This window comes from Balaenoptera acutorostrata, chromosome 3, assembly GCF_949987535.1.
Source record: "Balaenoptera acutorostrata chromosome 3, mBalAcu1.1, whole genome shotgun sequence".
Classification (NCBI taxonomy): Eukaryota; Metazoa; Chordata; class Mammalia; order Artiodactyla; family Balaenopteridae; genus Balaenoptera; species Balaenoptera acutorostrata.
Genome location: NC_080066.1, coordinates 130,253,196 through 130,280,325, shown reverse-complemented (window position 1 = coordinate 130,280,325; position 27,130 = coordinate 130,253,196). Strand labels below are relative to the sequence as shown.

Below are 27,130 nucleotides of genomic sequence, written 5' to 3'. Positions count from 1 at the left end.
TTTGCGAGTTGCCTAGTGCCAGTTGGGGCGCGACATTTCCGGGCGCTGATGGGCTGGTGTTTTGTTTTGTTTTTGGTGCTCCGGAGGCGACACCTGCCACGTCAGAAGGGAACTTGATATGACAATATTTGACTTGGCAATTCCTGTTGAACAAATTCCCACTTTGCAGCCGCTAGTGGGTTGGATGGAGTGGCTGGCTTAACTGCATCTAAGGCTTGGAAAGACCGTCCAGACCCCAGATACATACCCTTCGGACTCCTTATTCCATTTATTAAAGAAGGGCCAGGCCCTGGGTGGGGCGAGGGAGTCGCTCACACTTAGGGTCGTAGTAGTCTCGCCCACTTAAATTTTGCGTGCTCGCCTCTCGCTGGTCCCAGACTTGTATTAAATATTCCATTTTGTCTAAGATATACTTTCACAAGTGTGAAATGGCGTCCAAAACTACTTTTCTATTCACCTGTGACAATATAATGATTTATTCTTGAATGAGCGTCTCTGTGTACAACAGTTTGAACCTAGAGGGTTATCCGTTGATTATCTTCTGAAAAACGAAGTTGGTTCATGAAAAGTGGTGATAAGGTAATAAAAAATTACTTTTTTTCCTATTTAGTATTCTTGCTTGTAGAGCGTGAAAGCACTACTCAGCATTTACCAACAGTTAATCTTATGGCTAGAGACAAAAAGGATTAAACTAAAACGACACCCTAGAATTTTCAAAGAAATTGGACTTTATAGGAATTACCTATTTTTTGTTCTTTGAGTGGGTAATAACATAGATGAAAATAGTAAAACACCTGCGTAAACAAGTATGTTAAAATATACCTCCGAACCTATAGAAAAAGTTGGGAGCTGGGAACATTTTAAATGTTGGAAAAACTGTTGTGATTTTATTTTATTTATTTATTTCTTGGCCACGCTGCATGGCTTATGGGAGTTCCCCAACCAGGGATCAAACCCCTGCCCCTGCCAGTGAGAGCACCTGAGTCCTAACCACTGGACCGTCAGGGAATTCCCTAAAATTACTTTTCATTTCTTTTATTTCTCCAGGTTTCTGTGCATACCAGGCATTCAACAGATAATTGAATATCTCTGACTTCCCGAATTTGTGCCCACAGTAAACTTTACTCAGGTTTGTAGCTCAGCTGGGTTCAAGCTAGTAAAATCATAACGTCATCATGTTCTTAGAGAGGACACAGTCTATGGACAGTGTAGACTTGTCTGCCCTAGCACGTTGGGACCAGATCTTGGAGCTGGTTTTTTTAATGGTAAATTTCATCTAAACTAAGTAAACCTGGGACTTCCCTGGTGGCGCAGTGGTTTAGAATCCGCCTGACCATGCAGGGGACACGGGGTTCGAACCCTGGTTAGGGAAGATCCCACATGCCGAGGAGCTGCTAAGCCCGTGTGCCACAAATACTGAACCTGTGCTCTAGAGCCTGCACGCCACAACTACTGAAGCCCGCACACCTAGAGCCCATGCTCTGCAACAAGAGAAGCCACCGCAATGAGAAGACTGCGCACCGCAACGAAGAGTAGCCCCCGCTTGCCGCAACTGGAGAAAGCCCGCGCACAGCGACAAAGACCCAATGCAGACATACATAAATAAATAAAATTTAAAAAAAACTAAATAAAGCTATATAGTTAACAAATATACACCTAAGAATTAGACCTTTATAGTGCTGCTTTTGATAGGGATAGAGTAGAATAATTAAATAGTTTAGAAATCTCACCAGGGGATTAAAGACAGAAAGGAGGGGCTTCCCTGGTGGCGCAGTGGTTGAGAGTCTGCCTGCCAATGCAGGGGACACGGGTTCGAGCCCTGGTCTGGGAAGATCCCATATGCCACGGAGCAGCTGGGCCCGTGCGCCACAGTTGCTGAGCCTGTGCGTCTGGAGCCTGTGCTCCGCAACAAGGGAGGCTGCGATAGTGAGAGGCCCGCGCACCGCGATGAAGAGTGGCCCCTGCCTGCCGCAACTAGAGAAAGCCCTCGCACAGAAACGAAGACTCAGCACAGCCTAAATAAATAAATAAATAAATTAAAAAAAAAAAAAAAAAAAAAAAAAAAAAAAAAGCACTGGGAAAGAAGCGTTTAAAAAAAAAAAAAAAAAAAAAGACAGAAAGGAAATTTTAAGGGAGTTTGGGAGACTGTTGTAAGCTAATGACCACTCAAGAAAAGAATCCAGTTATCTAGCAACAATCTACTCTTAACTTGGAGGAAGACCAGATGCATCCAAGTGCCAGGCACACTCAAGCCACAAACCCTGATAGTTAAAACACAAGACAATAGATATGGAGTCTGAATCTTATCACATGAAGTCAGGGAGTTAGTGGTCCTTGAAGGGTTGCATTTCTGCATGTAGCCAAGACAGAAATATAGGTGAAAGGGGACATTATACCAAAACCTGAGATGAATGACCATATTTTAGTATATGTTACCACCCTTTTGCTAATATATATTTGACTTAAATAGTGCCATGACCATCCCGATTAGACCATATAGGGTCAAAGGAGGAACTTACGATGTAAGCCTTTGAAACCGCTAGGGGGCTCCGAGAAGCTCCAGTTCTTTATGTCTCATGGAAGAAAGAATTCAGAGAGAGGCAAAGTGATAGATAAGAAGTGATTTATTAGAATAGGATGCGTGTGAGGCTTATAAGCAGGAGGGAGAGAGGGTGCTGCACCCTGAGAACTTAGTGGGCTATGGTTTTATAATCAAAGGAAAAGTTGGGGGTGGGGAAGACCACTGTCTTCCTCATTCCTGAGTAGACGTCACACTTTGATCATCAGTTCCTCCTCCATGTCGGCTGGGGGACTTTTCTTGTCCCTACATGGTCAAGCCAGGACTGTCATGGCACAATGGAAATAAGCAAAAAGGTGGTAACATATGCTAAAAATGGTTAAATCATTTCAGGTTTCAGTATAATGTCACCCTTTCTTTATATTTTTGTTTTTAATGTGCCCAGAGGAGCATGTCCTAGGAATCAATAACTTACTGAGGTCACTGGACAGGATGTGGGTCTCATACCACCATTGTTTTATTGTTTTGGGGCATGTCTCATGCTTCTGTTGCATGGTTTTATTGCTAAGCAAGCCTGCTTGGTTTTGTGGTTAAGCAAACCTGCTTTCTTGAGTAATAATTAACTTACAGGGGTCTCCGACACTTTTTTAATCTATTTACAATCCCCTAGTGGGATTAACTATTTAATTACCTACTTTGTTACTCTGTCCCTATCACCTTGACATCTACCAAAAAGTGAGGAAGAAGGTGGTCTTCTCCCCTCCCCACGTTTTGTTTGATTATAAAAATATAGCCCTCTTTGTTCTTGGGGCTGCCTTACCTGCCTGTTTGTATCTCTCACAAGCGTCCTAGGTATGCTAATAAACTCACTCTTCGCCTGCCACTTTGCCTTTTCTGCAACGAGACAAAAGAACCTGAGCTTCAGTAAGTCCTATACTAGGTGAGTGGTTTCAATTAAAAGATAGTGGGTTTGAGGTCCCTCCTAAAGTCAGGGATCATGGGTTCAAGTCCCATCTGAGATGCAGTGTGGTTTCCCTTTTCCCTGTTGACACTCTTTGATCATGTTTTATAGGTTGTGTTTCCACTATGATTTCCTAATTAATACCCAGCTGCCCCTTCTTAGTACTGCCATGTCAGTTCAGAGCTGCATTACTTCCCTCCAGAATTATTTCTAAACCTACCAGGTCGTCTTACTTCAGTACACTTATTCATTCATTTAATATTTATGGTGTTCTTGCTGTATGCCAGCACCTGTGCTAGACGTTTAAAAGGCAAAGGTGCTCTCCCTCCTCCACCGCTGCCGCCTCCTTCTTCTGCCACTCCTGGTGCTGCTTGTGTGCTCTTTTGATGTGGACCTGGCACCTCTTTAGTGAAGCAGCAGCTGAGGAGACTCTGGCGCTCGCCATGGCTGATGAAAAGCCCAAGGAAGGAGTCAAGACTGAGAACAATGATCATATTAATTTGAAGGTGGTGGGGCAGGACGGTTCTGTGGTGCAGTTTAAGATTAAGAGTCATACACCACTTAGTAAACTATTGAAAGCCTATTGTGAACGACAGGGTATGTCAATGAGGCAGATCAGATTCCAATTTGATGGGCAGCCAATCAATGAAACAGACACACCTGCACAATTGGAAATGGAGGCTGAAGATACAATTGGTGTGTTCCAGCAGCAGACAGGAGGTATCTACTAAAAAAGGGAACCTGCTACTTTACTCCAGAATTCTGTTCCTCCAGACCAAGAAGACATTCTCAATTAGAAAACCGCAATTTGGTTCCACCACATCCTGACTACTACAGTATAGTTTTCTCTATTCTTTCACTTTCCCCTTCCCCCTTCCTTTATTGTACATAAAGTAACCGGTGTATGTGCACAAGCATAGTGCATTTTTTTTTAAGTAAATGGCCAATGGTATGTTTTGACCGACATCAAATGGAGATGGGTTGGGGAAAAATACTGGTTCTGTGAAAATACCCCCTTTTCTCCATTAGTGGCATGCTCATTCAGTTCTTGCCTTTATATTTCAGTAAGTTATTTTGCTCTCACTGTTTAACAAGAAAAGAACAACATAAAAATCCTTGCATACCTTGTTTGATGGGAGAATTTTAATGCTTTTTATTTATCATTGTAAAACCAAGGACAATTTTATAACTTTTTTGTATGTAGCTGTTACAAGTAGGGCAATCTGTCTTTAAATTACACTAAAAGAAATGAATCCTAGACAGTTTTCCCTTCAAGTCAAGCGTCTTGCTGTTTAAATAAACTTCTTGTTCAAAAAAAAAAAAAAAGGCAAAGATGAGTTTACATTGTTTAGAAGAGACAAATAAACCAATAATTATACTATAATGGGAGAAATGTTAGATGAGAACATTAGAGGAGTATAAAGCAGGCAGATGATGAAAACAATTTTTTTGCTAAACTAAGGCTTTTTAACATCCTGAAAATTCTGGAACACGATTGAAAATGTTCAAGCAGGGGATAAAATTTAGACCTGTTTAAGAAAGGCTACTGTGGTCAGTGAAGGGATTAATTTGCAGTTAAAGCAAGCCTAGAGGCAGCAATACCAGTTACGAGGCTAATACAATAATCCACCATCCACACTGTTGCCAAATTAAATTTTCAAAGGTGTCTCTCATCACAGAATCCTAAAATGTTGAGCTGAAACATAATTTACAGATATTCTAATTCAGTTCTCTCATTTTATACGAGGGGAATGGAAGCTGAAAAGAGTAAAGGGATTTGCCTGTGACCTCATAGATAGTCATTGTTAGAACAAATCGTGCTAGAACTTAAGTCTCATATGTTGTGCTTAATTCTTCCCAAAAATCTTCATGGATTTCCACTCCACAATTTAATTAAATACAGTTACCCAAAGCCTTGTCTCTTTTCCCCTCCGAATCCAGGTCCTATTACCTAGATGGACAAATCTCCCAGAGGAGTCTCTATGGTTTTCAGTTCCCTCTTAGTACCTGATCTTTGGGATTCCCTGGAGCTCAACTCTGCATTCTATTTATTTATTTTTAGTTAAAAGGAAGCTTTTATTAACAGGAAGGTTTTTCTTAATTCATATAAGATCCATCTTTAATATTAAATCGGATAATACACCCCATAGTCCGAGTCTAATTCTAACCCGTGAACACCTTATTCCAGTTTAGTCCTCTCAGATGCTAGCTATGTTATTTATATTTTAACAGGTAAAAGCCATTAACTACTAGCTACTTAACTATAAGTAACTACACTGGAAAATGAAAATTTATAGAATTTTGTCATTAGATCAGAGTAAAAAAATCAAACAGGATAAAATTTTGTTTAGAAATCTTTATCATTAGGGTATTCTTACACTTTTCAGAACAAGTATAATTTTCAGAAATTATACAAGGCAACTTATTAAATATCAATATTTAGCAATGTTTTGTTTAGTTGAAATGTTATTTTAATTGTAAAAACCATCTCTGGTTACAAAAAATGATCAAAAATCTTATTGGCTTTAACTTGCTTTTACAAATGTCCTAAGAAGTCTCAAGCTAAACAATATTTTAAGCAGAAAAACAATAATTTTCAAATAGTTTGTTATACTATTTTTGTGGTTTATGTACATATATTAACTGGTTTCTTTTATAGGAAAACTGACTAGAAGTTTATCACTTTAAGTACTGTGAAATAAAGGCAAGAGCTCATCACCTTTTAACAAAAATACTCTGTATGCAACAATTGCCAGTATCAAAGATATTCTTATTTATTTAGTGGTGGATAATTAATTGCCTGCTACAAAATACAAAACAAAATACATTTACTGGATTAGTTTTCAGACTGCAGCTGCCCTCTGGCATCCAAAAAAAGGATTTCCCATAAATAAAAGCTGCAAAGCAATTCACCTACTGGTTAGTTTAGGTCAATGCTTTTTTTTCACCCTATTATTCTTTTTTCTTCTCCACGGCCCCCATCCCCCGCAGTGACACGGTATTATTAAAAACATTAAGTCCCTGGAATTTATGCTTCAGATCAAGACATCATTTGAGTAATTTCAAATGATGTACAGCTCTTCATGTAAAAAAGATGTTTTGTGGTAGTAATTAACTTCAAAAAGTAATTAGATTCAAATAACCTGGCATATCATGCTTTAGCAATTACAGAACCATGATTTTGACACATGGCAATTTATAAGTTAGGCAAATGTGAAATGCTAAAAGATGTGAACAACTGTTCTTCTGTTTAAGTTTAGAGTGCTGCAAAATTCTGGCAATGACTTTTTCAGATAACATAACCGGCCCACGATACAGCATACTAAGTCATAAAGTACAAATCTAAGGAAGGTAATACCTTTACTAAGTTACAAAACTTTGGCAAATCAATACAGTACTCTTTAACACAATAAAGTATATTTTTGTTGGAGTCACTTATTACTTTCGTGATAGTTTTTACTCCAAAAATGTTAAGTACCAAATTAAAACATTGTGATTTTTAATGGTGATTTATAGCAGAGCAAATTATTTTATACAATCAATATCTTTTAAAAACTATACAGTTTCTCCTTTAAAAGTGAGTTCCCTCATGCAAGTTCTACAAGTTTATTGCAGCAGGGTAGTCGTGGGTATGTAAGAGGTCGCTCTGCTTGGTTCTGGGGTTGGTCCAAAACCAGGTAGAGTTCCAATGCATGAAAAGCTTTAAAATTCTACCTTAAGGAGGTTTAATTAGCCAATACCAATTTTCAAGTACTTTTCAAAAATTGTTAAATTTTCACATAAATACTGGAATCCTCAAAATCAGGCAGTCATTTCAGACAACACTGATTTCAGCCCATCCCTTTTATTTAGAAACACCGCACCTCTTGGTTTTGATCAAGTCACATAGTCTTTCTTCAGCTTATTAAAAAAAAAAATTCTACTGAAAATATAGTTGTATTTTTTAAATAACAAATAAATATACTGCCAGCTTGCAGAGACCTGGGGAACTGGGTGTTGTTTGTCAACTTTCATTATCATTTCTCCACAAATGCTGTTGGTGTCCTTATGCTCCCTCTTGCTGAAGCCGTCAATCCCTCAGTTTCAGCATTTAATTTATGTATTACCCACTCCATTGCTTCTCGACCTTTATTAGCATTTGACGGTATCGTACTTGCCATCAGTCCTTCGAGGTAACTGCTGAGACTGACTCCTTTCACGATAATTATGGCTTCTTGAGTCAAAACAGTTTTTTTCTGGGTCTTGAGGCAGTGGTTTGTATATGTCTCTCATCTACTGAAACCATATTTGTAAATGAAATATTAGTAGATTTAATTTCCATTGTTTTCTCTACGGGATCCACTACAGAATGTTCTTGCACATATATTTTGGTTCTTGCTGCACCAGTAAGAGATTTCACAATGGAAGGCCGTCCCCACTCTGTGCTGAGAAGTCTATGGCTGTGCAGCTTTCCAGAGGGATCTATGTGTCTGTACAATGCATTGACTCCAACCACACTCGGGTTCATAGGGTTTGGGTATTTCTGCATTGCAGCTGTTGTTACAGTTTCCCATGGGTGGTCAAAGACGTGCTCCGAAGTCCAGATCTTCATGGTGCCGGCGGCCCGCGTGGTGTCAGGGCGTCGCTAGGGCACAATGAAGCAAAGAAGCCACTCTTGAACCCGCCGCGCCCCGCAGCCGCCAACTCTGCATTTTAAAACATACCATATTTCTTCTAGCAAGTTTGGGTGTTCACAGCAAGAGGAATCTTAGGTTATCTTGTCCAAAATAATTGCTAAATGATTACTTATTTAATGCCTGTCTTTACCTCTAGACTGCAAGCTTCCTGGACGGGTTCTGAGTCACTACTGTTACATGCAAGATCTTGCATAGTGTTCACATATAGTAGGTACTCAATGCATATTTGTAGAAAGAATGAATGAGTAAATGACTGTCTAAATATTCATTCAACAAATGTTTATGAGAGCCTACATTGTGCCAGGATAGAGTAAGCTTACCGATGATTATGCATTTGGTTAATATTTCTTCCGTTAGAGTGAGTAGCTAGCCATTTGGGAGGGAGGGAAACTGGATTTCTCCCTTACTCCTGGGGGACGGTGATATAAATTTTAGGTGGATTCAAGATTTAAAATGAAAACCGGGCTTCCCTGGTGGCGCAGTGGTTGAGAGTCTGCCTGCTAATGCAGGGGACACGGGTTCGTGCCCCGGTCTGGGAGGATCCCACATGCCGCGGAGCTACTGGGCCCGTGAGCCACGATTGCTGAGCCTGCGCGTCTGGAGCCTGTGCTCCGCAACAAGAGAGGCCGCGATGGTGAGAGGCCGGCGCACCGCGATGAAGAGTGGCCCCCGCTTGCCGCAACTGGAGAAAGCCCTCGCACAGAAACGAAGACCCAACACAGCCATAGATAAATAAATAAATAAATCTAAAAAATAATCTGTACTTACAAAAAAAAAAAAAAAAAATGAAAACCAAAAATGTAACAGTACAACAAGAAAATACAGTAGAACTTGTTTAGAATTTTGACACAGAACCTAAAAGTAGTAACTTAACAATTTGATAAATTTTCATACATAAACTTTAAAACTTTTTGCATGAAAGAATACGTGGAACATAAACATAGAAATAAATAGGAATCTGGGTTGTAGTGACTAGAATAACTTTGCAACCAACATGAAAGTCAAAGGGCTAATTTTCTTCCATGTAAGTATTTACAAATATACAAACTACAGCCCAGCAACATATTACCAAAGTGGGTTGTAGACTGGAAGGAGTTCTCAGATAAAGATACATGGCTGGCTTATAAACATAGCAAAACATGTTCTGCATCATCGAAGTTCAAATTGAAACAACACTTGCCATTTTTAGGTTATCAGAAGGACAAATATAAAAAAGTTTGCTAATTCACACAGTTGGGGGAGTGTGGAAAAACAGATATTTTCTATGGGTATGAGGTTGAATTGTTATGATTTCTATAGATGGCAAATTGGTAATCTCTATCAAAAATTTAAAAGTTCATATTCTTTTGCCTCACAGTCCCATTCCCAGAATTTTATTTTATAGACATACTTTATAATATAGATATAGGTATAATTTAAGTATGCAAAGGAATGTTCAAAGATGTTCCAATTTCACTTCATTCCCTATTTTTGCTATATATTTCTCCGTAGCATTTATACTCTTCTAAGATGCTTTATGGTCTATTTGTATGACCTATCTGTACAAACAGATATGATCTATTTGTACAAACAGAAGCATACCATTGGGTATGGTATGCTTCTGTTTGTATAAATGAAAAGAGATGTAGTAAATATATATAAATACAAACATATGTATATGGACACATTTATACATATGTATGTATACATGCATAGATATGCACATATACTTCTGTGAGTGGATGAATAGATAGGTAGATAGATAGCTACACTTATTTCATTAAAGATCCTGATAACATGTGGGTTTGGACAGGGAGACTGGAGAAATAGGGGTCTGGGTTGGATAAAAACATACTTTTAAAAATATACTTTATGTATAACAACATTGTTAATCAACTGTACTCCAATATAAAATAAAAAGTTAAAAAATATACTTTAGGGGCGGGGCGGACCCGAGCGCCGTCGGAAGTGGCCTGCGGGACGCCTTGCTTGCGGTCAGGCCTACGCGCGTTCTGTGGGCCCAGCGCGATGGTGACGTTCCGTGACGCCTCAGTGGTTGCCGGCGCACGGTGTGGGCGTTCGGAGTCGGGCGGCTCCTCTCTTCGAAGCACCTCTGCTCGGGAGCGGGCGGCTGCGACTGCACCTTGGGCAGCCGTCCGGGCCGAGAACCATGAGCCCCGGGGGCGCAGGCTGCTCCACCGGGCTGCTGCTGACAGTCGGCTGGCTGCTCCTAGCGGGCCTCCAGTCAACGTACGGGATCAACATCACCGCGGTCCAGGATCCCAGCTTGGCCAACGAGGGCGAGGGCGAGGACGAGGGCGAGAACGAGGTCGAGGAGGAGGCTGAAAACGACAGCGAGGCTGAGAACGAGCCCCAGGCTGAGGCTGAGGAGGATGGTGAGTGTGGGAGTCTCCGTGGCGGGGACCCGCAGGCACCCGCTGAGGGTCAAGCCTTCCCTGCTCTTTGAGGACGATGAGAACTATCCAAATAAACATCTGTAGAGCTCGCTCTCAAAACCAACCCCAAATTTATACATTATCGCACACCTCATGGCCTTAAAAAAAAGATGTGCTAATTCTCCAAGACCAGAGCAAGATAAACGAGCACATGTATAGAAATTGCTACAGAAATACTGCTAAATATTGCTCTGGACAAGGGAATAGATGCTTATTTTTTTAAGCATCAGAGAGTAGCTTCCCACCACGGGGACCGGTTTTCACTCCCCTTGCAGTTATGTTTTTTCCTTTCCATTGCAGTTTTTTTTTTTTTTTCTTGAAGTTCCAAATTGCCTGAGGTCTTCCTCCTTTTCACATTTGCACTTTGGGTTAGAACTCAAGGGAGTTCCGAATTCCCCTCACGGTGACACATCTAGATAGACCAAGATGCTGACAGAATTCCCCGGAAGCCCCGTGTCAGCTTCATGCAGCCTCCACCCTTGAGCCCCTCTGCAGTGTGATAGTGTTTTATTTGTAAGTTCAACTTTGAGTCACAAAGGAACGGTGGCAGTAGAAAACACCAATAAAGGGATCCAACTAGAGGCTTTGTTAGATGATATAATACATGTTAACCAACGAAGACTAAGCCTGTGTTTGATACATAAATTTGCCTTATTCTCCTGGCTCACTAAGCAATAAAACTTGACAAGCTGTGGTACATGTTATATTGATTAGTAACTCACGTGCTTGTAGGTAAAAGGTCAGTTGCAGGTTTGCAGCCATCTAAAGGAGAATACTTCCCTTCCCGCCATAAATGACCCAGCTGAGATTCTTTTAAATATCCTTGGCAGTCTTATGTCTCCTATACGTACAAAGTAGGTGCTGTATTTATCAGCCATTCTTTTATTTCCTGATGACGGATAGTGACCCTCAGCGACATAAAGAAATTGACTATCTGATGTTAATGGTGGAATTGAGGTTTGTACTGCCTTGATAACATTACATTTCAGAGAGCTTGGAGAAGTCCTTGACTTTGGAAATATGAAAAAGAGGACTAGGGTAGAAAAGAACATGTTCTAAAGCGTAGTAGCTATTGCTTCCCTCTAGTTTTAAAAGTAATTAACAATTTAAACTGGTCAAGGGATAGTTCTAGCTGTAAATGCTAGAGTTTAGGCTAAACCCAGGTGATGGAGTTATAATGCCTTAGATTCAAATTTGTGTTTCATAATGTACCAGCAGAAGGTATCCAAGCATTTCAAGCAAAAATGTCAATTCAGAATTGATCAGTCATAGTCCAAATTATTTCACAAAGTCAATATTGATTTACTTATATATACATCAATTGTATATTTGCTTGCTGTATATTCAAGGCACTGTATTTGGTGCTTATAAGTATAGAAGTGTTTATGAAAAATTACAATAATCAAAATAGGAAAAAATCTTAGAATTATATGAAATTAATAAGTACAAAATGAATGAAGTGTGAATGAGGTTATGCTATCTTAAGCATGCTTGTAGGGCTAAACAAGTTACAGAATGCTTGTATGCACGTTATCATGTTTAATTCTTATAATAATCAGATAGATTCTCCTTTCCAAATTTTGCAGAGGGGTTAAATAGGCCTGACACAGTTGAAGGAATTTGCCCAAACTCAGAATAGCTAATTAGTGGTAGAGTAGCAATTTGGACTCCAGTTTTGATGCATATTCCCATGTAATATTGTTGCCTCAGGACATAATGCCTTTTAAAAATTACCTTCTACAACCTCATTTAATATTTATTTTTATTGAGCTTCTAGTCCTAATCTGAGTTATGAAGAATTGATTATATACTACAGCTAGTGGAATTCATGTCAAATTTCAGAACAATTAGGAAAAGAGAAACATGAGATTTAAAACCAACAATATTTAGCTACTCGAATACTTATATATTCCTAGATTATCCTGCTAAATAAAGTGTCGAAATAAATTCTTAAGAATAATTTACCATCTTAACCTGAGAATGAGTAGAACCAATCTATAACATAATTTTAATGAACACTTTGCATAACTACTTCTTTTTGGGTAGAAATAACTCACTCAAATTTTTTTGGAAAACAGAGAATAGAAAAAATTGGGCCCTATAATTGGCAGGCTTTTTTGTGTTTTTCTGACCTCCTATATAACTTTAACTCACCATGTATTACACTGATGAAAAACAGTATTTTTAAATTATGTACAAGGTTTAAATATAAATCTTTGTAAGTCATTTCCTAATTTAATTCTTCAAAGGTTTAGTTTTCTTTTGATTTAAGCAGTAATAGAAGATGTACTAGGAATGGCATTGCCTTTCTGTTTTAATAAAACTTTAAAAATGTCTGCTTTCCATATGAAAAAAAATATATACTTTATGTATCTGTATTTTGCTTTAGAGTATACAATTAATTAAAATATCAACATCTGTTGAAATGGATATATATGTATATGTTCTGAAATTGAAGATAGCTCAAGAGAGATGTAGGTCTTTAAATAACAAATTATGGATGTAGAATCACAAATAATTGTGAGAATAATTTAAGGAAGAAAATAGGAGATATCTGAATAATGGTGTCTTAACATGCAGATCATTCCAATGTGCTTAAATTCAAAAATAATATCTATACTCTGTCCCATTAGAATGTTTCAGTCTTATAAGTATTACTTTTATTTTTTTCCAAAAGAAAATATTAATAGGGGTTATCTGGGCTAGGAGATTTTGGCATATTTCTTCTTTTTTGTATTTCATTGTATTTAAGAAAGAAAAAAAGAAAGAAAGACAGAAAGAAGGAAAAGAAAGAAAGAGAACTCAGTATGTATTATATTAGGGGGAAATATGTTTTAAAAGAATAATTTAAAAGCCAAATACAGAAGAGTAATAGGAATCTGTAAGAAGAGTATAGGATTAAGCTAAAAGCTCTTTACAAACATTGGGTTAAAATGGACTTTTAAAACTGTATTCTCAGCTTTTTTTTTGAAAAAGAAATGATAATTCCATCGGTGGAGATAGATGGTGCTACATTATCTTAAGACTGAGCAGGAAGTACAGCTTCTCAACTGCAGTTTTGTAATATCTCCATCAAGAAGAGTAACTTTCAAGACCAGAATAAACATTAAGAACTACTTGAATATCAAGATAGTTTAAGAGATTGTTACTGTTCAAGTGTAACTAATTGCTTCTTGTTTGTCTTTTCTTCCCCACAGTTTTAAATGAGTTCACTTCTTTTGGCCCAGAGGATTATATATCAGAGTATTGAAAATATTTGTGGAATTGATCTCAGAACCATTGTAATCTTTTAAAAATTACGGAGACCAATTGGGAAAGGCCTGAGAAGGATATAGGTGGGCAAATGTTTGATTAACTTTGGAGAGGCACATGGATTTTGGAAACTACACATCTATGACTGATATAAATTCCAGGCAAACTGTAGAAGCTTGACATTGGACCCTTCACAATCAGGCTTTAAGTTAAAATACCCTTTCAGTCATCTATCACTAGGTCTTTTGTGCTTCCTCCTCTCTAGTTACACAAGGTTGTTCATCCTCTCCAAGCTTTTTCCAACTCCATTCTTGGGCTCAAACTCTTCCTCTCACTATGCATTCCCTTCCATCAAGTGCTGCCTGTAAAAACCCCACTCTTCACTTAAGGTCTACTTCAAAGGCTCCTCAAATGAACCTCACACTGGAATTAATCTCTTTCTTCTTTGCTCCTTTTGTGTTCTATGAGCACATGTATCATCTAATGCAAATGTCCTACTAACTTAGTTGTATCCCTATCATTGAGTCGTAAAAGTTTTGTTACAAAACAAAACAAAAAAGTTGAAACTGGAAGGAAGGGCTCTGAGATAATCCTATTTTCCTCACTATATTTGTTTTGAGGGCAGGATCAAGTCATATCTGGTTTTTAAATCTCTGGCTTGACTCCTTCCTTCATCATCTTGTTTTCGACCAAAAACAATCAAAAACAAAAAACAACAACAAAGAAGAATTCCTGTGTAGTTTCCTGCATTATTGCACCCTGTGGTACATTTTATAGATCTAGTTAAAGCTTTGATATCAGAGCCATGTACAATTTTAGGTTTATCTAAAGACATTATAAATAACCATGTGGATTTTAGGGACATTTTTCAGATTATTAGATGGCATTTGGTTTTCACTAGTTATTTTATTACCTAATCATCTGGTCAAAGCAACATATATTGGGCATTTACTTGTTTCTTACTTTAAACTTAACTAACTACACTTAAATATTAAACACACTAAGTCTCGTGTCATTCTTCTGGAATGGTATAGGTGTATTTCTAGGAGCAGTGTGTCAATTAAAAAAAAGTTTGAAAACCTATTTTGTCTCACAAAACGGGAACTCCTACCGTTGACTCCTAGTTATTACAGTTGATTTTAAGTTATTTTGTAATTTTACCCCAGTAGGTGTCAGTACTGAGTTAAGGCAAAAATCCTTTTTCCAAGTGTAAAATTTTAATTAAAAGAATGTAAAAGGTTCAGACGATGATGAAGAGACGGTACGGTAGTGACATCATTTATTTCTTGAGGGTTCAAAACTCATTTCTGGGGATTCAAAAGAGACGGGGTCTCGCTATGTTGCCCAGGCTGGAGTGCAGTGGCTATTCACAGGCGCGATCCCACTACTGATCAGCACGGGAGTTTTGACCTGCTCCGTTTCCGACCTGGGCCGGTTCACCCCTCCTTAGGCAACCTGGTGGTCCCCCGCTCCCGGGAGGTCACCATATTGATGCCGAACTTAGTGCGGACACCCGATCGGCATAGCGCACTACAGCCCAGAACTCCTGGGCTCAAGCGATCCTCCTGCCTCAGCCTCCCGAGTAGCTGGGACTACAGGCGCGCGCCACCGCGCCCGGCGAGCGAAGTCCGCAAAAGAGAAAACTAGAGGCTGAGGTGTTGGTGACGTCATCAGCTGTGCCCGCCTAGATTATTGCCAAGCTTCCTCTTTACATCCGCGCAACAGCGTAGCCACACTGCGCACGCGTCCTTTGTCAGCACTGCCTTCTGGGTAGGCTGTCTCAAAATTTTGAAGAGCGCCTGCGTGCGTCCCGTCTTTCCTTTTGCTTCGTTGCAGCCGAGAAAGCAACATGGGGCACCAGCAGCTGTACTGGAGCCATCCGAGAAAATTCGGCCAGGGTTCTCGTTCTTGGTGAGAAACAGAATGTAGCTTCAGGGAAGGGTTGCTCTGGGGCGCGACGCTGCTTGAAATGTACTGTGGAGGAGCCCGCGGGCGGCGCGGCGGGGGGAGACGGAATCGTAGCTGTGGCTGCCGCCATTGCAGGCCTGTGATGGGTCCGTGGAGACCGGCAGGCAGTGCGGGTGGTGGCCTCCCGAGTGCCGAATACTTTGCTTTCAGCGACTTGCGGTAACGCCATCTCTTTCCTCGCAGCCGCGTCTGCTCAAACCGGCACGGTCTGATCCGGAAATACGGCCTCAATATGTGCCGCCAGTGTTTCCGCCAGTACGCGAAGGACATCGGCTTCATTAAGGTACGGCCGCCGCCGCCGTGCTCTCCTGTTTCCGTGAGGGGCCGACGAGCGGGTAGTTCGTGATGTGGGCATTTGACCAACGCTGCTTTCCTCTTGGAGGTAGCAGGGCCCTTCCTTGCTAGCGGATGATACTGTTGAGAGTTGTGGCAGTCACGTTAATAGAATGGGGGGGTGGGGTGAAGGCCTTAAAAGTAGACTTTCTCATTCCTTTTTACCCACTTCTGACAGTTTTAGGTGCTATGTATAATGTTGCATAGAATTATTTTTCAGAAACAATTAAATACTAAATCTCTAATCGTATTTAGCTAATTTTTAGCAGAATACATACGTTGTCCGCTGCCCTGAAATGTTGGATAGGGTCGTGCAGTGGAATGAGCTTGAGGTTTGGGGCCAGGTAGACCTTTTTAGGATTCAGAGATCTGAATCTTAGTCGTGTGACTTTGGTCAAGTCACTCAAAGCTAAGTTTTTGCCTGTGAAAAATAAATGGCAGGGTTGTTGAAGAAATTAATGTATAGATGAAGCTTTCTTGGCTCCTAAAAATCACTTAAATGTTAGAAGTGAAAACTAATTCCTTATTGGCTCTTTGAGATACAAAATAACAGTCACTACCTTTTAATTCGTAGTTAGAACTCAAAAATATCGAGTAGAATGTATTTGTTAAAATTAGGTGTCCTTATGTTGAAATATTACAGTGGATATAAGTTGTTTAACATGAGATTTCTGTGACAGGAACAAAGTATCTTGAACTTTTGGCTTTGACCAAATACTTAAGAAGTATGTTTAGTGTTACTTTGTGGAAGTTCAAATAACTTAGTTGGAGGTAGTAGATCAGAGAATGGCCCCAAGCCCGGTAACTTTGTGTCCCATTTTTCAGAGGTTAAGATTAAATGAGTTAATTTATGAACGGTTCCTTAGAATAGTGTTAGAATTTGTTACCTACTTAATGACCATCCTGAGCTTTTGGTAAAGATCATTTTATGTAGTAGTGTTTTTCTAGCGGGAAATTTCTTTGATGGTAGAAGTGGGTATACCAGTATTAAAATTCCCTGTCTAAAATATAATTGTTGAGATTTTTGGAGCAGCCTGTAGTTCAGTAAATATTTAAGTTCTTTAGATCTCCATAACTAGTTGGGGTGGGTCAGATTTCCAGTTTAAACCTCATTCTGTAATGAGCCATTTTTTTTTCCTGAGAATAAAATGGATATTTAAAGCATTATGCATTAATTCATTTCCTATCTGCCTTTTTTTTTTTTGCAGTTGGACTAAGTGTGAACTTCTTGAATGGGTCATCACGCATATCTGCCTTCCTCAGAAACAATATTCTTTGTATATAAAATAAAAATTTTAAAACTTCTATTATGAATGTTTTTCATGTGAATGTAAGAGCCAATTGTTTATAGAAATCTTTTTAAAATTATCTTCAGTGGATTCGTCTTCACAATATGTGTCTTATTTTCCTTCAGTTATATAAAAGTATTCTTGCTGGACTCTGGTAAATCCCAGTTTTATTTTTATACTTAACATCTTTTGTTCCATAAAGTGCCCACTATATATAGGAGCATCCAGCATATAACCTGAGACAAATTGTCTTTTGAGTAGTTGACTGGCTACAGTGAGCTGGGCAGTGAAAGTAAAACTATTGAAAATTGATTTTGAGAAAGAAGGCTAGCACTAAAACCTGCTCTGAGCATTTACCTGGTGGTGGCAGTCCTAGCTTTTGGTATAATTAGCAAAACTTGTAAATTTCTCAATTATTTGTATGTGGAAGGGGTGGGGTGGAGAGTGATTAAAAGTAAAATGGGTCTTGTGAGCAAAAGTAGATCTTAGTGGGGCAAGGGTAGAGACAGGGAAGAGTCTATTGGAATATTTTAGGCAAATGATCTTGGCTTGGGCTAGGATAAGAGTAGTTGAGGTAGTCACAGTGACCTCTTGAAGAGGAAAAAGACTGGATTTGCTGAAGGATTAGTTGTGGGAGAGCAAAGGATGACTCCCAAGGGTTTTGGCCTGAGCAACTGGAAGGGTAGAGTTACTATTGAGCTAGGACTGAAAAGTTGTTTTAGGGAAGAAAAAGTTCAGCTTATGGCCTATTAAGTTCAAAATGCTTATTAGACATTCACGTGGAGCTGTGAAGTAGGCGTTTATCTGGAGTTGACAGGAGCTTGGGACTGGAGATTCAACTGTTTGTCCTCAGTATGAATAGTAGCTGCTATTTGTGGATCTCATCCTTGTGACTGGATGAGATCTAAGCGCTAAAGTCTAAGGATTGAATAATACATGGAGAAGACTGTGCTGGGTTATTCCAGGAACAGGTGGGAAGATGAGGATTCAACAAAGTAGACAGAAGGAGAACCAAAAAGTGGCATAGTAGAAGCCAAGCAGGACGTGATCAACTGTAACTGCCTCTTAAAATTGATTGGTACAGTGTCATCCAACAGGAGAGGAAGTGTGCCAATGGAAGCTGGAGTGGAAAAAAAGCATCTTAACTGACTGGTTAAATTAGCTGCGAAATTTTCAAAAACAGTGCAACACATTGCTAGTTTAAGAACCTTAAAAGGAGCTCATGAAAGCTAGGGACGCTGAAGCTTAGGTCTCAAGAGCTTCATGGTAAATTCACCTCTACTGACCCTGAATCCCAGGGGTAGATGATAATTCTGTGGTGGACCTCCCATGAAGTTTCTGTTTTTTTGTTTTTTTAACATAGTGTTGCTGGGGAAGTGTCTTTAGGGAACAGCTAGGTTTTAAACAGGAAGAGGAGGTGGATAGAATTTAGGAAGAGGAGGTGGATAGAATTTAGGTAGAGGAGATTGAGGATGTAGGAGTTTTCTCCTGATGTAGTTAGAGTGGGTAGGTGAGAAGCAGTGCCAGCTGAGCAGTTGTAAAAGTTTTTTAGGTGAAAAAGAGAGGTTTACTCATATAATGGTTTAGGTAAATGAGGTTTGGTATGTGTTTATGAGAGTTTTGGGGAAGAGATGGACACTGCTCTAGTGGGATAGTCCTGGGTAAATGCACCTGTAAGAATTATGTATTGGTTGAGGGAATGTGTGGAAGGGAACATTCCCTAGCCAGTCCCTGCCGTGGGTGTGTGTGTGTGTGTGTGTGTGTGTGTGATGGGTATGAAGGCTGGTGTGCACAGTTGGTCTTCCCTATTAGTGGTTGAATAACTTAAAGATTCTATTTTAAAATGTATGTGCCAGACGTTATGCTAAGTGTGTTAAGTGTATTATCTTTTTCAAGTCTCAGTGCTCTTCTATGGATATTATCCTGATTACATAGCTGAGGAAACTAAGGCTTAGAGATTAAGCAATTTCTGCAGTCATTACAAGTTAGAAAAGGATCAAAACTAGACTGGAGTCTGACGTCAATGCTAATATTCTTAATACCCACAACACACTGTAAGGTTGAAAGACTGTACCTCTTGTCCCCAAAGATAATTAATTACATGATGGCAAGCACTACTATTTTCATATTTACCACAGCATGTAGCATGATACCGTGTATATTAATAGTAGGTCCTGAATTGTTGAAGAGTTGAATTAAATTCCCTAGTAAAGCTCAATAATGTTTTTTTATAAATTTATTTTTGGCTGCATTGGGTCTTCATTGCTGTGCATGGGCTTTCTCTAGCTGCGGCGCGTGGGGGCTGCTCTTCGTTGCAGTGCATGGGCTTCTCATCGCAGTGGCTTCTCTTGTTGCAGAGCACGAGCTCTAGGCGCGCAGGCTTCAGTAGTTGTGGCTGACGGGCTCTAGAGCGCAGGCTCAGTAGTTGTGGCACACGGGCTTAGTTGATCGGCATGTGGGATCTTCCGGGACCAGGGCTTGGACCCCTGCATTGGCAGGCGGATTCTTAACCACTGCACCACCAGGGAAGCCCAAGCTCAATAATGTTGATGGCAAAATATGATAGATTTTATGAGAGGTTTAAACAACCTTTGAAGCATGGAGTATATAGTCTTGGTTGACTTACTGAATTAGGGCTGAATGGGACCTGTTAAAGGACCTGTTGAGATTAATTAACTCATTAATAAAACCAGTAAGAGTTTTCTACCAGTTCAAGGGAGAATTCAAAGCATCACACTTAATAGGTGAATCAAGGATATTGAAATGAATTTATAAATAAATGTAAAACTGGCTTTTTCAACAGGGGAGAGAAGTCATTTATCCACCAGACAGAGTTTGTGTGTCCATGGACAAGAATCATTTATGTATAACTTGAAGAGTTGTAAAATAGCTCAAACAAAAGGTTCAGGTTTCCTCACCCCAAGATTCTACTAGACAGAGCTTTAAGTTCCATGAAAAATAGCCAGTAACCTTTTGGTCCATTTTGAAGTCTTTCACAATTTTTTTCCACAGACTTTTAGTCTTTTACCTGTAATTGGTAAAATTTTTGAGTGAATGCTATATGTCAGGCACTTTCTTAGTGCTATTACCATGTCCAAGGCCAGTAAATCGGGAGACGAGGTGCCGAGGCAAGGAATATAACTTTTCGGAAAGCCGGCCGAGAAGGTGGCAGACTAACGTCTCCAAAAAACCATCTTATAGGGGTTTGGATGCCAGTTTCTTTTATAGAACAGAGAGGGGAGGAGATGAGGAAGTAAAGTAAAAAGACCGTAAGTTTTGCAAATGTCCCCTAGAATGGCCAGCCCCGGGGAGGGGATGTGTTCATTTCTTCTTTCTTGCAGCCATCCACAGGTGGACAGGGTCAGGGTGCTTCCCTGAACAAAGGCACTTTGGTTTAACATTCAGGCAGAGGGCGGTGTTCCCCAAGGCAGGCCACTATGTATAGACAGTATCCTTTTAGTGAACAAAAGCAAAGGAAAGCAAAGGTTAAAGTGAAAGAAATAGATCCAACATGTCAGATTTGGCTCTTCCCTGTTACAGTGTTTTACTTGAATTAGCCCCTTTAATACACAACTCTGTGAGGTATAATCCCCATTTACAGATGAGGCAGCTGAGACACAACTTTTCGAAGAAAGCACAGTGAGATTCAAACCACCAGGTAGGACGTCTTGAGAACTCCTGCTCCTACAATTAAATTCTAAGTGTACAACAATTAGAGAAAGCTTTGGTAAATATTGGTAGTCTACAAAATAGCCCAGAGAAATAATTTTCAATAAAAATGGGAAATTGTATATATGGTACAATTTCACTATGTTAAAAAAGTGCACAGAAAAAAACAAGGAAACATGCCAGTATGTCATCAGTGATTGCCTTTGGGTAATAGAATTACAGGTGATTTGCTTTGAAGCAGTCAGATTAAGATTTGTTTAGGGGTGGGGTATCCAGTGATACAGTGTATAGTGCCCCAGGTACCAACTTTGCTAATTAGGTTTCTGCTCTTCCCCACACAGCTCATTCTATTTTTAGATTGCTCTGATAGCAAGTTCTTGCTATTTCCTTCCACTGATTTCTATCCATTGATATTAATTCTATGTGGTCCTATACAAAACAAGTCTAATCTCTTTTCTGCAAGAAAAAAGGTTAATTATTTAGGCATGAGGACTCATGTTCTTCTGGAATCTTCTTATTTCAGGCTAACCATTACTGATTATTTCAACTGTTCCTTATAGGACCTGATTTAAGAGCCATCTCTGGTGTTCTGTGAATTCCACTCCATCTAGATCCTGACAGGGCCTGGCATAGCATGTTTCATAAGGCAGGCACGTGGTAAAAATAGAATGAATGAATGAACAGATTTGGTAATGCCTTTAATTTGTTTGGGCATCAGTGCTTCTTCACTTTTTATGGGCCCTCTTTTACCATTTCAGAAAGACCAGAGACCCTGGCCTTCAACAGCTATCTACATGGCTAATGCCCCTGACAATTTTAAATCAGCCTGCTCTGTCTGAGACATAGTTCTTGTTGAAAACTATCTTTAATAATTGGTGCCTTAGAGAATTGGGCTTTTGGGTAGGCATAGCAAAAGGTAGGAGGTGGTCACACCTTCTAGGGGTGTGACTAAGAAGGGTAAAACAAGGTGTTTGAATTTCCTCAATATCCACAAAAAATTGAAAAAGGGAAGAAAAGGAAGATAAGGCTGAGCTGCTAGATGTTTCTCAAGGGTTAATCTAGAAAATTAAAGGCTCAGTTTTTTGATATTGCTGAGTATATATGTGTGTAGCAATCAAAGCTATATAGGGGCCAAAGATTAGACTAGATTAGACTATTGGCCGTGCTAGTTCCAGGAGTCCCCTGTCTATAAGAGCTTTAAAGGAATTGAGATTGGAAGTGAAAAGTTTAATCTAGATGGGCTAATTATCATATAAATTTAAAGTCATTTGGTTAATGAGAAAATAATTCAAACAAGTTAAATTCAGCCTATTATGTATGTCAGTGGTGACCACTCCCTTGAGCTGATTCCAGACTTGACCTTCTGAGTCCTATAAACAAATGCTGGATTCCCTGACAGATGAATTGAAGACCTATAGAACCACAATGCCCCCCTTTTCCTTCACCCCCTAACCCCCCACATTGTTCCTATTAGTCCCCTTATCCCCTAAACACCTTTTTATTTGTTTACGAAGAGATCCCTACCTGCCTGAATTGTTTCAGAACCACTGATCTTGGGGCAAGGACTAAAACATCTCTGGCTCTGGAAATGGCTGCCGTGGTCCTCAACTGAACCCCATCCTAAGAGTTCAAAGGATGCATTTCAAGAAGCTATGCTCTTGGTGAAAACGACCAACATTCCCTTCACCTTGGGATGTCTGCCATTGGTCACTTTCCTGGACTCATTTTGTAAGCAGGTAGGGTAGGCGGATCCCCAGAGAAAGAGAACCAATCATGGCTTTCTTGATGTAAGAGAAGCCATTTTTGGCTTAAACCATTTTGTGATCTAAGCCTGGCCACAGTGCTTGTCCTTGAACAGGTCTCAGTAATAATGATCTTAGGAGAACAAATGGACAAACTTATCAGGCAAGAGGGGTAACAATAGCAAAGATAACAAATTAGTTGTAAGTCTCCCAGTTCTGTTTCAATGGTAAAGACTAGCCTAAAGCACTGTCTTGAACTATTTTGCAGAATTTAAATACCCCCTTGGGTGCTCAGCCATGATATTCAACTGGAATCTAAGGGATGATGATGTTGACCTTTTTTGAGCTTTTCTGAGTAACTCCTTCTGACCAGTGCTTTGGTGTCCTTGGTCAACTCACTTTGTTGCTCAGACTGCCACTCAGCTGTATTACTGTAAAACCTTTACTAATTCAGTTAACCCTAGAACATAACAGTGTTAACAAAAGGAAAGGGAGGTGTGAATTTCTATTGACAGAGACTGTAACTGGAGTTGCTAAGGTCCTAACGAAAGGGAGGAGAGCGAAGAGGTACCTGGAGAGTGGGCGAGAGAAGCTAGTGTTAAGAGAAAAATCATGCCTTCTTTCTGCTTATATATGACAGTGGTTCCAGGGCCAGTAATGCAGGGCATCAGTGGTCTCTTCGAACACATTTTAGGGCAGGTACATATTCAGGAGCTGCTTTGTAACTTCTTGCTGTGTATAATCCAGGTTTCAGAATAGGATCATTGTAGGTACGTTTATGGTTTTAGACGTTGCAGCAATGAAAGGAAAAAACAGCTTTGCTTAATAAAGTTGTAAAGAGTGTTAAGTACCAGTAGCCTCATGCACATTATACAACCCAGTAATAATTATGCTGATTGTGTAAACAGCTCCCCTGTATAGACTAGCTGAGCCTCCACTGACAAACATCAAGAATTAACAGCAGGAGCTAGAAAAATCAATAAGCCTTTATCCAGGGAACCAAAGATATGTAGGTTACTAAAACTGTTAACAGTTGCCCATAAAGAATACTGTCCCAATATGTTAATGCTAAAGGAGGTTTTGTTTTATTTCCTAAATAATAAAAAGATTACGTAATAAAGGACTAGTTGACAGAGTGATAACATTCATGGCAGCACAGGCAAATCAATAAAAGCATAAAATAAGAAATGGAACCCATTTCTTGGCAATCTAGTTAGTTGAATTTCATAGACTGAGCCTGGTTTACCTTGTGCTCTCTTTTCACAAACCACAAATCCCATTTTTGATGACATGTGCATCTGTTTTTCTTTTGATGCTAATTAACTTCTATTACCATTCACAAAGATTAACTGGGGACATCTAGCACAGATGATGTATGCAGTCAATCATGAAAGGAAAGGGTTTGTGAAAACGAATTCATATTTGGAACTTTTTGGGTAGGTAATCTCCTTAAACACAATTTCCTTTAAAGTTTTCTCCTTGGACAGGAGTCTTTATTGTCCTGAGAATCATCCTGAGTATCCTAGCTGCTTTATTACCAAGGGAGCAAATCATTGGTAAGGGTCCTTCATTATAGGTTTTCTAAATAACCTTATCCCTTTTTAATGACTTAAATTTGTTCCTGAAAACCCTGTCACTAGGTTAAAAGCTGTTAAATGAAAAAATTTTTTCATTAGTTTTATTAGAAAAAATTTATGGTGTGTTCCATTGCCCCACAAGATACTCAAGTAATTTTCACAAATACAAAAGTATACCAATTAAGCAGTGGAAAAAAAGCTTATAAAAGTAATAATAATTTGAAAGTATTCTGTTACCAACTGGTGTACTGAGATTTAATTCTGGCACTAACTACTGGAGTTAGCGCAGACCCCACAAGTTAAAATTCATAGTCCACAACTAGGCTGCCCTCATTTTAGATGCTAGCCACACCTGGGGAGTCCCCAGGCCACCTGCAGGGTACTGTTTACTTCCTACCTTTTTTAGTGCAGTGCTATGTGGGAAAATGAGACAATTCTGTAAAACTTCTTGATAGAAATTGGCCCTTAAGTGCGTAGCCTCTGCCTTGTTATAATTGCACAGGGTGCTAGGTTTTGAGGCCTAATTGTACCATTTGGATGCCTGAGCCAAGAGAAGAATCCTTGGGCCTGCCTGGAACTACTAGGTCATATAATTCCTCCGCCTTTGGGCAAAACTGAAACTGAGCCCTCCCAGGAGGTGAGGGAGAGAGAGAGAGGCAGAGGTGGAGAGAGGTGGAGAGATAGAGGAGTTGGGAGGTACAGTTTGTGAGGCTCATTTCTTGAGAGCCTGTAAAGTAGGATAGATCAGCATCTTACCTAGCTTTGGCGACCTCCCGGCAAGAATGGTCTCAAAATCTCTCCTTGCTTGGTCTTGGAAGTTCAACTTCTCTTTCTTTGATTTATATTTATGAAGAGAATAGCTGGTTTACACTGTTGTCTAATCACCCAAAATGGCCCTTACTGTCCTAGTGAAAGATTCCCACTCTTACATTTAAACATACTAATGGGGCAGTTGTTTTCATAATAAAATGTCAGTGAAATGTGGGTCATTCTAGAAGACAATAACTTCATCTAGAAAATAAACATAATGATTATATTTACTTTAAAGAAGTATTGCAAGTATCCAATGAGTTAACGTGTAAAAGCGCACAGATAGTTGACTGTGGATGGTTTTGGATGGTACAGGGCCTTAAAGACTGGGGACTTGATACAAGTCTAGGCATCTGAGGACTCAGGAGGAGGCTGGACACACTAGGAGCACACAACTCACTTCTGTTGGTCCATCGAAGAGTCACCCAGAGTTGGAATGGCCATGGCTCCAGGGGCCTGAAGAGTGTATTGGTTCTGTGAGCACTGCTGCTCTAGGGAGCACAATATCAAAACACTATGGAATGAGTGCCTTGTGCATCTGAACAGGTCGTGCTTTTTCTGGAGACCAGCATCCTATATTCATTGTTCTGTGTGTTTGAGAAGAACGTATGTTCTGTTGCTGTTGAATGGAATGTTCTGGGTATATCTGTTAGGTCCGTTTGGTCTACAGTATGGTTCAAGTCCAATGTTTCCTTGTTGATTTCTGTCTGGATTATCTATCCGTTGTTGAAAGTGGGGTATTGAAGTCCCTTACTATTATTGTATTGTTGTCTATTTCTCCTTTCAGATCTGTTAGTATTCGCTTAATATATTTAGATGCTCCAATGTTGGGTGTGTATATATTTAATATTGTTATACTTCTTGATGAATTGACTCCTTTATCATTATATAATGACCTTTGTATTTCTCTTTTTTAAATTAAAAGATTATTTTATTTATATATAAGGTCAGAGAGTCTGAAGCTACAGATAAGAAAATGTCTTACGTTACTGTGGGGTGGGGAGCTTCTTTAGTGAAAATACCCCTGTCACCACTGATGCTCAGAACTGGATGCCAAAAATTCCACTGCTGCCACCCCCAAAGAACCTAGTGATGGTGGGGTGGAGGATGCGTAATAGGGTTAGAGAGTCCTGGCTTCAAATCTATAACTCTGTAGTCCAGTGAAGAGAAGATATGCTCATGCATTCATTCATTCATTTCACAAATATTTATGAACTGTCTCATTTGTGCCAGTAACTGTGCTAAGTACTAGGGTTATAGTGATGAAAAAAATGAATGTACACAGTTCTTGCTGTCATGATGCTTAGAGTCTACTGGATAAGACAGAGCTAAAACAAGTAAGCCCATGGGGAGAATGACAGAGGCAGAGTTCCTCTGAGGGTAGTGTTGAAAAGAGAGCAGAGGAGGAGGCTGAGCTATTTCAGAAAGCAGCCATAGCCTATCCCTATGTGGGGCTTCCTTGGACTTTAGCATCTCAGAGAAGCACAGGTGCCAGGCTCTCTCAGGCTCCAGGTCCTGGTTCCTTTCCGCTGCAGATCGTGGTGCACTTCTCTAAGAAGTAGTTCTCCTTCACTCTGCAGCTGCCATACATACTCTAAGGTGTCACAGAGCCTGGAGCTGGTATTGAGGATGCACTTGATTTTCAGGGAACTGTAGTGTCCCAGAAGGGAGGCTCTATGCAGGAGGCAGGCAGTAGGTCTTCAGAAGGGGTACTGGTTTCATTCCACTGGCTGCTGGCAGGTGCCTACAAAGACAAGAAGAGCTGCAGCGAGAGTGCTGGTTCATCTTCATGGCCTGGAGAGAGAGCTCCTGTGGGAACCTGAGGGCTGACAGAGCTCTCTCTCCACAATCCAGACCTTTCTCTCTTGTTACTGTTTTTGGCTTAAAGTCAATTTTGTAT

At 39.8% G+C, this 27,130-nt stretch overlaps 2 protein-coding genes and 1 pseudogene across 2 annotated transcripts; 2 read left to right on the top strand and 1 right to left on the bottom strand.

Annotated features, from left to right (window-relative positions):
• The first annotated feature begins 3,922 nt into the window (after positions 1-3,922).
• LOC103016861 (small ubiquitin-related modifier 2-like) lies at positions 3,923-4,303 on the top strand. Its single transcript, XM_007192805.2, has 2 exons — positions 3,923-4,076; positions 4,134-4,303. The coding sequence occupies exons 1-2, from the start codon at positions 3,923-3,925 to the stop codon at positions 4,208-4,210; spliced, it is 231 nt and encodes a 76-aa protein (XP_007192867.1). The 3' UTR covers positions 4,211-4,303.
• A 3,192-nt stretch (positions 4,304-7,495) lies between these two features.
• On the bottom strand, positions 7,496-8,081 carry LOC103016574 (PRELI domain containing protein 3B-like; annotated as a pseudogene).
• A 7,515-nt stretch (positions 8,082-15,596) lies between these two features.
• On the top strand, positions 15,597-17,448 carry RPS29 (ribosomal protein S29). Its single transcript, XM_007192804.2, has 3 exons — positions 15,597-15,753; positions 15,994-16,093; positions 17,352-17,448. Exons 1-3 carry the CDS (start codon positions 15,692-15,694, stop codon positions 17,358-17,360), a joined length of 171 nt encoding a protein of 56 aa, XP_007192866.1. The 5' UTR covers positions 15,597-15,691; the 3' UTR covers positions 17,361-17,448.
• Positions 17,449-27,130: the final 9,682 nt, after the last annotated feature.

What these genes read in the sequence shown, in the direction of transcription:
- LOC103016861 (XM_007192805.2), top strand. Translation starts at nt 3,923, where the DNA reads ATGGCTGATGAAAAGCCCAAGGAAGGAGTCAAGACTGAGAACAATGAT. An exon ending in AGCCTATTGTGAACGACAGG is followed by an intron (nt 4,077 to 4,133) that starts GTATGTCAATGA and finishes TCAATGAAACAG; the next exon opens with ACACACCTGCACAATTGGAA.
- RPS29 (XM_007192804.2), top strand. Translation starts at nt 15,692, where the DNA reads ATGGGGCACCAGCAGCTGTACTGGAGCCATCCGAGAAAATTCGGCCAG. An exon ending in GGCCAGGGTTCTCGTTCTTG is followed by an intron (nt 15,754 to 15,993) that starts GTGAGAAACAGA and finishes CTTTCCTCGCAG; the next exon opens with CCGCGTCTGCTCAAACCGGC.